Here is a 10,662-nt window from a genome sequence, read left to right as displayed (position 1 = left end):
AGAGCATTCCTTTGGCTTTAAAAGCAATTACCTTAGTATTCACTCAGAAATCAAACAATCAGATGCATCATTTGAAATAATAATTAACATCATACCTTGATATAGTAATTGAAAATAATAAATGAAGTAGGAATATTTTTGGCACACTGGCATTGAGAGCAATGTGATGCAATGTCTGTCATGGTTCTGGTCTGTGAAGTTGCCTGAGACCACATATTGTGTTTTCTGGTAAAGGGATTTTTTTTTGAGTTTTTAAATGGAATAACACTTCATCATAATCAAAACCCAATAAGGAAAACCTGATAAAAAAAGTTTTAAACACTACTGTGCTGCTCAATAATTTGAAGCCTGAGGCCTTCTTGAGAAAACTGTGCTTTACAAATGCTATCTGAGAACATTATCATGAGGCTTGTTACAAGAAATATCGATCTCGCAAATGTCATCATCTCACACCCTACAGGGGCTTAAGAATCTGACTTACTACAACTCATGCAGGCCATTTACAGGAGTTAGTTCCAAATGAAATACTACTGTGTCCACCTCTGATTAAGCTTCTGGGTAGCCACTAGAACAAGGCAAAGGGTACCAGCAATACAAGATGAGAGAGAAACCTCCGTACCAAAAACTGAATGTGGTGAATGAACATGGGAAATATCTCAGAATTTTAAGAGGTAAACAAATATGAAGACGGAGTTAAATCAGTATAACTGTTAGTCTACCGAAACAAAATTTTCAAAACATTCATGGCTTGCGTTTTTCCAGCATGAGTAAATAAATATAAACTGATATATTTTAAAATTCAAGCCAGAGAATGAAGAAACAGAGAATAAAGTTTCAGTAAAATTATGTATGCTGAAGAATGTCGGGAAATTGGCTCCTAGGAAATTATTAATCCTTAATTTTCATTTTCTTTTTTTTTTAAATAAACTTGTAATTGAATCACTGTGAAAGTTACAAAGTTGTTTGTGATTGAGTTTGTCATACAATGTCCAAACAGCCATCCCTTCACTAGTGCACATTTCCTACCACCAAAGACCACAGCTTCCCTCTCGCCCTCTCCCCTGCACACCTTTATGGCAGACATCCTTCTTCCTCTCTCATTTGCTTTTCCCCTTTTCCCTGCCAAACACATGGTTTGCAATGATTACTGAAGGGTTATCACATATTACTTTAACTCCTGTCAGCACCCAGTTCTTGTCTGCTTTTAACATTTTCTTTCAGAGACTGGTTTCAACCTATTTTGAGGGTGAAGGGAGGAGGTTTGGGCCACACATAGTGGTGCTCCTGATGGCTGTACTCAGGGATCGTTCTTGGCAGGAGTTGGAGGGGACCTTATGTGATGCTCAGAATTGAACTGGGGTCAGTGGTGTGCAAGGCAAGTGCCTTAATTCCTGTAATTTCTGGCTGCAGACTTCAAATTTGACATTAATATTCCTTGAGAACACGACCTTTGTTGCTTGGTTATGTATTTAAAAATAAATATCACTCACCAGCAAACCTTATTCTGTGGGCCAGTCAAGATTGTTTTGGTATGTTTGAGGCACTGGGCATTAATCTCAAGGCTTCATGCTTGCATCATACATTTCCTTAAACCATTTTTTTGGCCCTTTCTTGCTGGAGTATCTTAATAATGGTAGAATTGTTGGGATCACCTCAGCCCATATAGGGCACCAGGTTTGAATTCATGACCTTGCAATCGCCAGACAAGCACTTTAAATCAACGAGTCATCTCCTAGGCCCCTCAAGTAAATCTGAATCGCTGGCACTTCAAGGTCCTGGAGAACCTCTGGGAATGACCCTGGCGCCGAGCTGGGGTGGCACCCACTAAACCCTAGATATCATCCTTTCAATAAAATGGTAAATGTTGGAAAGCTCAGAATAGAAACAGACATTCAAAGTAATAGAAACACATGCCGACAATTTTACTTGAATCACGAATTCACAATTAGAGCCTTCATTTGCATATCTTACAAAGCTAAAAAGAAGTGAAATTTTATAACTCACCAGCAAAAGAAATGTACCAGACTTTATTGACTTTATTTTCAAAGTTATCACTCTTAAAATATTTTTGACACATTTAGAATTTCTTGGTTTAAGGGGGATTGTTCCATTGTGTTTGAAAATTAATGATTGGTCTTTATTATGCAATTGAACCCGATAACCCCAATCAAAGTAAAAGGCAAGAAAAAAGGGAAAAAATCATACTGCTGTTATGGATATATAGTTGTTCCCACCAATAACAGCATCACATATGCTATTTGGTGATTATCTGCATGCTCTTGTTTCACTTCTCAGTCATTGTCAGAACCATTTGGAGGTAAAAAAACCAACCCATCATTGAAAGTATGCCCAAATGCCCTAAGACGGTATACCCCATACATCATCACATGCATCTGATTGGGAGACAACCCATTGAAAGTAACAGCCATATCTGAACAGCATCCTTCTACTACCTGGTTGGGGCGATTTGCCATTGCCTCTTTAATGTACAGCCCGACAGTTTTGGTATTAAATACATCTTTTCCTTCAGAATCTTCCGCATTTTCTGCAAATATCCCAGCATATTTCAGGCAGACTGCCAGCTGCATATCTTCAGATAACTTCCAAATCACCCCTCCCTGTTCTGGACACTTTTCAGGGTCACTAAGAAGACTAGACAGTCTTTTCATAGATTCTACACTTAAGACAATGCCTCCTTCCATGCTCACATATTCAAGGTCTCCAGATTTTACAGTGTGGCCTAGGTAGAAAGGTTGGAGTGGGTCCTTTTTTAACAAAAAATACTTTAAATTTTCAATGATAGCAAATGTAGTGGGGAGTGCGAGGAAGAACCAGTTGTATTGGTCTTTGTATTGGTCAAAGGCATACCTATAAGCTTTTCTCATCATTAACCACATATCACTTGTTTCCATGTTAACTGACTCAAACACTTTAACACTTTCAGAACTGAAGAATTCTGCTTTGTCACAGTGTTTGGTCCAGGTATCTTTCACTGCTGCCCAAAGACTCACATCTTTCGGTTTTACAAGGATGATACAGTACACCCGGAAGTTCTTACTGAGCTTCATGCGTTCATCATCTGAAATTTTGGAGATGTCTTCTTTATTTGGAGCTTTTAAGTGATGGTGCTCATGGTGATGCATTCGATTTTCATGGCCAATATTAACATGTCCCAGCATAGTGATCAAGGCACAGAAAACACTTCCAAGCATCACACCCTTCAAAAATGAGCTGCTTTCAGAAAGCATTTTTCCTGTAAAGAAGAAAAAGATGCTTAGACACATCATTTTATAGTCATTAGACACTCTTGTTTATTCTTCATGTTTTAAACAGTCCCCAAGTTTAAAATCAAACTTGTTGCATACAGTATCAAGGAATAGAAGAATCATTAATTTCCAATGGCATGAGATTATCATTCAGTATAAACTGGACTTTGCAAAAAGTATTTCTGTGCAGTTGAATTTTCTGGGAAGCTATTTTTGCACTTCACCTATGGGGATTTAATAAATCATGAGCTAAATCAAAGTATTAACCCTAGGAAAACTATGCAAGAGTTTCATCATTCTCTCTACAGATAATTTGTTTTACAAGCTTAAATTAAAATGCTGAATATCTCTACAGATAAAATTAAAAATTTAAATGAAAACCTTATATCAAACAGATGAAACCACCAAAATCTATAAATCACCGGTCATATCTGTGCTAGTATTTCTGTTATGAACCTTGCTATTTAACTGATGGCTGCTGTTCTTAGGAGTTCTGAGTAAAGTAAGTCCGGGAAAATATTGTCCTTTTCAATTCTGAAAAGAAAAATGCCCTGGCTTATGTTGAAAAACACAACATAATTCAAAGACCTACTTTCATTATATATGATTTTACATTAAGTGCCGGTTCCCACTCAACATTAAGTGAGGCTTATACATAACGCAAGTTAATTTAGAATACCATATGTTAACATTTATCTTTCTGTTTTTGAGATTAAGCGGTCTCCAATACAGCATCTCCAATAATTGAGCTTTTAAAAGTCCATCATGCAAATAGATAAGTTTTAATGGACATGAGAGCTGAATCTGTACAGGCTAGTGAGGATCATTACTGGTCATTTTTATTTCCTTCAAAGGCATTTTCTTATCCTTTGAGGAAATAAAGACTACACTTTCATTTCTACTAGAAATTAAGAGCCAACATTTAATGAGATTTGCCTAATCTCCCCTCTCTCCACAAGGAATGCTTTATTACTAAGCTACTTAGATTTTCCCTTTGCCCATGAAAGTTAAAGGGGGCCTTCCAAGCTGCCCAATGTCATTTATCTTATTTCACAGAGAACAGAGGGTACACAGAGGTTAAGTAACTCACCCTAAGATACAATGACAGTCCTACAAGTAAAATCACCTGCACATCAGTTTAATGGTCTTTTTTCTTAACAGTTTCAACTGTGTTCCCAGCCATGTTACTGAACATTTAATGAGTTATCGAACAACCTAATTTTAGGAAACAAATGAAGAAATTGGAATCTGATAACTATCATTGAGATTCTGCATCCCAAACTACCATAGAACGAGAAAAAAATGCCTTAAATTTTCTTCTAGAGGAAATGAACTTGGACTTCTAGAAGGAACAAGTATGGAAAAGTTTGCCTGTGTGCGGGTGGGGCAGGCAGTTTTTATTACTCGCAGAACTTGATCAGGAAGCAAAGAAAAAGAATTAACCGGAAAGAAATTACTTCCCCTAAACTTATATTGTATTTTAGCATTTCATGACACAATTATCATTATTCTCAATGAATACACTTCTCAGTTTGATAATGACAAATAGGCAAGAATTCCTATGGGGACACTACTTCCTGATGGGGATCATTTGCACAAGTCATAATAGAATTAAAGAGTAGATTCTTTTTTGTGTGTCCAAGTCATAATTAAGGAGGAGATTTTTTTTTTTATTTCCAATCAGGGAGTTAAAGGAAAACTGAAAGATTGACACATGTGATATTGGATGCAAAAAAGTTCAAACTGCGTCGGGCCACCCAAAGGCATCTGCTTAGAAGGTGAAGGTGGTGGTGATGGAATGCAGTATGGAAAACTCAGGAGGACTGAATGGAGAAAAGAAAAGAGGAGGCTCTGATCACCTCCCCATTGAGCATCTAGGAGGGCAGCTCAAAGTCTTTTCCCCCATTCAACTAACTACTCTTCCTTCCGCACCTGTCCCGGTCCCCCGCGCGGAGCATGCTGGGAGTGGGCCAGGGCTCCAGCTTTTCCTAGAAAAGGGGCGGGGGCGAGCCGCTCGTGGGCCCGTACGGAGCAGGGACCGATGCCCGGGCACTCACCCGAGTTTAGAAGAGCTCAGGGGCGGGAAAGCGCAGCCGCGGACAGCTTGCCTCTGACATTCGCGCGCTTCTAGGTTCCACTCCTAGGTCGGGCTGCTCTAGCTGCCGGCGGTGTCCTCTCGTTGGTTTCGCCGCGGGGCGGGGAGAACCCGGAAGTGTGCTAGGCAACGGGCTCGGGCCGGGAGGCGGGGCTAATACTCCCCGGGGGGTGGAGCCGCGGGCGCCCGGCGTCGACGTCACAAAGGCACAAGCACGCGGCGTGGCATTTCTCCCCGCCCACTGTGTTCCGGCGCGCTCGCGGCCCGCTGGCGTGAGTGCTTTCGCGTGTGCCCATTGGGCGAGCCGAGCAGCGTGGCGCGCCTTGGTACCGCCCACCTTCCCCGGGTAGAAACTGCGGGAGTTTGGAAGAGGCGTGGCTCCTGGGTGTTTGCTCTACCTTGCTGTATTATTAATGCGAGGGTGCTGCAGCTGGCCACTCCCGAGGTTGGAACAAAAATGCAAATCACTGAAATGGTACCCGAATTTTGAGGTTGGATTCCCCTAAATCTCTTAGTAGAATGATGCCTGAAGTTTTCCTCTAACCCAGTCCCACTTCCATGGCATCCTTGATGTGCTAGGATAGTTATGTCACCGCTTTATAACTTAGTACTCTTCTGCATCAAGTGCAAAATATATTAGGGTGCTGACTTTGTCATAGATGATTAAGTTGGGTAATAAGTTGGTCTTACCTAAAGCCAAGCACCAATGAGTGTGACCCACAGAACCCCAAAGAAAACATCAAAACAAAGCTGAAGCATGGGGTTACTAAACGTTGGCTCTTATTTTTAATTGACAAGCAGTTAGCTTAGTGACAACATGTTGGAGATGGTGCATATCTGTGTAACTGATGAATGCATGTTAGCAAATGAGTCCAAACTGGAAAAGATAAGGAACTTGCAGAAGACCACACAGTAAGTGCTTGAGAGAGAAAGAAAGTTCGAAGAGCTTCAGTTCTTTGAGTGGACCACTCAATCGTCCTCCAGCAAAGCCCACACAGTAAAAAGTACCAAAGGTGGGCCCAGGGCTATGACTCAAAGTGCTGCAGTATATGCCTGGCAAGGGTGAGCTCACCTGTGCAGCCCCAGTGGTCCTCAGTATGAAGTTCTCACTCCTCACTATCCCTTGGGAGTGGTTACTAAGATTCCCTCAGCATTGCTAAAAAATTAACTGTAGAGGTAGTGATATGGGAAATAAATAATAGAGGAAATAAAATAGAGGACAGGATTAACAGAAGGCTAAATAAATAAAAAGAACTTTTTAAAAATGGAATGTTATAAGGTTGGATTTTATAATAAGGATTTATAGTTTTTATTTGTGTAGAGATTAAAACGCCATGAGTGCTGGAGAGGTAGTGTAGAAGTTAAGGCCTTGCATTGCACACAACTTACAGGGTTCAATCCTCAGCACTGCATATGGTCCATCCAGCCCTAACAGGGGTAATTCCTGAAGACAGTGTCTGAAGTAAGCTTTGGGCACTATTGGGTATGGCCTCCAAAGCAAAGCAATCTCTCCCATATTCCCAAACATCACGGCCTTGAAACTTTTTGTTTGATTCCAAAAGTATGATTTTTGAAAGGTGATGGAATTGTTTTAAGGTTACAATGATTGAAATACTGTAACACAAGTCAGAATAAATGGTTCATTATACAATTTTTAGGAAAGCTAGATAGGATAAAGTGTAGTGAACTGAAATTTTTTTTTTTTTTTTTTTGGTTTTTGGGCCACACCCGTTTGATGCTCAGGGGTTACTCCTGGCTATGAGCTCAGAAATCGCCCCTGGCTTGGGGAGACCATATGGGACACCGGGGGATCGAACCGCGGTCTGTCCTACGCTAGCGCTTGTAAGGCAGACACCTTACCTCTAGCGCCACCTTCCCGGCCCCGTGAACTGAAATTTTATTTTAAGAATAATTTAAATTTGGGGCCGGTGAGGTGGCGCTAGAGGTAAGGTGTCTGCCTTTCAAGCGCTAGCCAAGGAAGGACCGTGGTTCTATTCCCCTGGTGTCCCATATGGTCCCCCCAAGCCAGGGGCAATTTCTGAGCGCTTAGCCAGGAGTAACCCCTGAGCATCAAACGGGTGTGGCCAAAAAACAAACAAACAAACAAAAAGAATAATTTAAATTTAAGTATAATATCACCCATTTAAATAGTATGGAGGAAAATTTAATGAAACAGGAAAGTCTGATATTACAAAAAACTACTTTTAATAGTTTTTGCAGTAAAAATGAGAATTTGCACAACTTAATTCAATTTTAATAAACCATTTACAAATAAAAATTGTTTAAACATAGTGTAGGTATATAAAGAGTAACAATTGAACTACATTTAATTTCATTTCAAATTGGTTTCATTTCTGTACATTAAATAGTAAGTATTCAGGCTTGAGTTAGTGAGTAGAACATTCCAACAAGGACTGATTCAAGCACTTTTTAGGTTCCCCTGAGCCTGACAGGAGTGATCCCTGATTACAGTCAGAAGTAAGCCCTCAGTACTGCCAACTGTGGACCATCTTTTTCTACCTCCCTCTCCAAAATAATATTGTCTATTTTCAGTCTTTAAAATGAAAATATCTTGGGGCTGGTGTGTTAGTACAGCTGGTAGGACCTTTGCTTTGCCTAAGGCTGACCCTGGTTTGATCTGAGCACTGCCAGGAGCAATTCCTGAGTGCAGAGCCAGGAGTAACCCCTGAGCATTTACAGTTGTAACCCCAAAACCTAAAAAAATGCAAACATTTCTAAACAACAGTATTAAACAAAAAATAAACATAGTTTAGATACTACAAATTAGGAGAAATCATTGTTTTTTTTTTAATTTTGTGTATGTGAGAACATTTAACATTAGGGCTAGAATCACAAATGCAAAGTTCATTCTACTAAGCATACTATTAAATTTTATCTTGCCAGGCAGATTTAAAGTGCTATCACTACGTTCCTCCCACATAACATGAAGTAATGGTTTACCCGAGCCCCTGAAGACATTTGTGAAGGCGTCAGGGTGCACTTGAAACTATGAAAACATCAGTTTTAGGCAGATGCTATTCTGGCAGCACCACCAATGTTATGAGAACAAAAGATGCAAAGAAAGAGGACAAAGTATAGTTACAGTGGTAGGACAATCAGCCATAACATAATTCTCAGAAGTCCCCTTGCTGATATCTTAACTTTGAACTTTCAGCCAAAGAACGTTAAGATAAATAAAACAGAATCCATGTACAATTACTTTGTCCCTCAAGTCCCCAGATTGTAGCACATTATAATATTTCTTAACAGCACACAAGACAATCTAAAGCCATATAACTTATGTAACTCCTTAAACATTAGAAGCATAGTATTTTTTACATTTCCATGTACATGCATCTTAGCTTAAGTTAACCTCAAATTTTAAGTGGGTGCATTTAACCTCAAATTTTAAGTGGGTGCATTTTAAGGATTAGAGTCAAAGGAGCACAGTAAAAACAGTCTTAGAGTGGCAATTGTTGTTTGCATAGGCCCACCAAAATATGAGAGGCATGGAAAGGAATAACGTTGGCCTAAATACAAAGAGATCCTACCCCTGAAGTTTCCTGGCATAAGACCAACTCTAGGCTTCAGGCAAGTTATCATCCGATCCAAGACACTGGTCAATTTCCCTTCATGGAACTCTCAGTCTAACAGAGAAGGAAGACATTAAGTAATTTATTACAAAGAATTAAGATTCCGGGGAGCAGAGCGATTATACAGTAGGCAGGGTGTTTGCCTTGCACATAGTTGATCCAGGTTTGATCCCTGCAAGCACCAACAAGAGTGATGGGAATGTCGCACTGGTGAAGGGAGGTGTTCTTTACATGACTGAAACCGAACTACAATCATGTTTGTAATCAAGGTGTTTAAATAAAGATATTAATAAAGAGAAGAGTAATTCCTGAGTGTGGAGTCAGGAGTATCCCCTTAGCATCGCCACGTGTGGCCCCAAAATTAAAAAAAAAGTATAATGCTGGAATGTTCTCTAAAGTAAATTAATCAATTAACTTTAATCAGGAAAGGAACTTAAGAAGATTATTTCCATTATATTTTGGAAAGTAATATGTCATGTTAATTTATTATAATGAACATATATCTGTATATATAAATATATATTAAAGGAAAACATCTTGCAGAATAACATGAATAAATAAGGTATTTTGTTCAAAATTAAATTTTATATGTTTATTTATGGTGTGATTTGTTTGAATTCCACTGAGAGTGGTAGAATTCAGCTGTTACCATCGAGTACATCAGAAGGGAAAGGTGAGTTTGAATACTATCGTCTTTATGCATTTTCATATTGGATTGGTTTGATATCAGCCTAAAATAAATTAATGGCTGGATTCAAATGACACCAAGCAAACGCCTCTGGTTTTGGGCTGTTAATAATGTCAAGTATGTTTCCTTATCTTGTTCTTAGCCCCAAAGCCTATACAAATATAACACGTAGGCTAAACCCTCATGCTTCAGAGGACTGGCCACAAGGGACTTCATTGAGCTTCCTGGCACCCATATGCTCTTTCTGGTTTTTTTTGGGAGGGCTACACCTAGTAGTGCTCAGGGCTTACTCCTGACTCTTCACTTAGAGATCACTCTTGGTAGGGTCCAGCTACCCTATGGGTTGCCAGAAATTGAATCCTGCTCTGCTTCATGCAAAGCAAACGCCTGAACACACTGTCTTATCACTCTGGTCCTTCACCTGCCATTTGTAAAGGTCTACTTCCCGGTTCTTTTACTAAGTAAACTAATTTTTTTGTGAACATGCAAGCAAGATAGTTGTCTAGGTCATGAGTCTGTCATCTTTCTATTTGCTGGCTTATTGCTCATAAAACTTTATAGACCTGTCACATCCCCTCTAGTGGCAGTGGAACTTGACATTTGTGGTTAAAGATTTACTGGTTATAAAAAGAATTTGTGACTTTTGGATTTGAAAAACAGCAAACAAAGAGAATTTCCAAATTAGAGAGTCAAAAAGAAAAAGGAAAAGCTACCCACAAAAATTCCCTTTGAAGAAGTGCAGAGAACTAGTCTTTCTTTGCAGAAGGGATGGAGGACAAGTTAGAAAAGGGTCCTCAGAATTCAGAGACATTGACAAAGAGAAAGTTATTAATTGCTTCTTTTTTTCTTATATAGGAATCCTACCAAACTGAAAGTATTGATACCAGATGCCCGAGACATTACAAATCATGGGATTTTCAACACAAAAAGCACTATGAGAATCTAACTGTCTACACAAAGAAGAGCCTGAATATGCTTAGCATTTGAAATGAGGTTAGTTGGATAATTGTTTTATAGTTA

At 39.4% G+C, this 10,662-nt stretch overlaps 1 protein-coding gene across 1 annotated transcript; it reads right to left on the bottom strand.

Annotated features, from left to right (window-relative positions):
- Positions 1-2,028: 2,028 nt before the first annotated feature.
- C1GALT1C1 (C1GALT1 specific chaperone 1) lies at positions 2,029-5,549 on the bottom strand. Its single transcript, XM_049767609.1, has 2 exons — positions 5,324-5,549; positions 2,029-3,253 (listed from the first exon to the last, which is right to left on the bottom strand). The coding sequence occupies exon 2, from the start codon at positions 3,246-3,248 to the stop codon at positions 2,292-2,294; it is 957 nt and encodes a 318-aa protein (XP_049623566.1). The 5' UTR covers positions 3,249-3,253; positions 5,324-5,549; the 3' UTR covers positions 2,029-2,291.
- Between the last annotated feature and the right edge of the window lie 5,113 nt (positions 5,550-10,662).

Source organism: Suncus etruscus, chromosome X (genome assembly GCF_024139225.1).
Source record: "Suncus etruscus isolate mSunEtr1 chromosome X, mSunEtr1.pri.cur, whole genome shotgun sequence".
In the NCBI taxonomy this organism is placed as follows: Eukaryota; Metazoa; Chordata; class Mammalia; order Eulipotyphla; family Soricidae; genus Suncus; species Suncus etruscus.
This window is presented reverse-complemented; position numbering and strand designations above follow the sequence as displayed.

Excerpts from the sequence above, each read along its gene's own strand:
- C1GALT1C1 (XM_049767609.1), bottom strand. The coding sequence starts at position 3,248 with ATGCTTTCTGAAAGCAGCTCATTTTTGAAGGGTGTGATGCTTGGAAGT.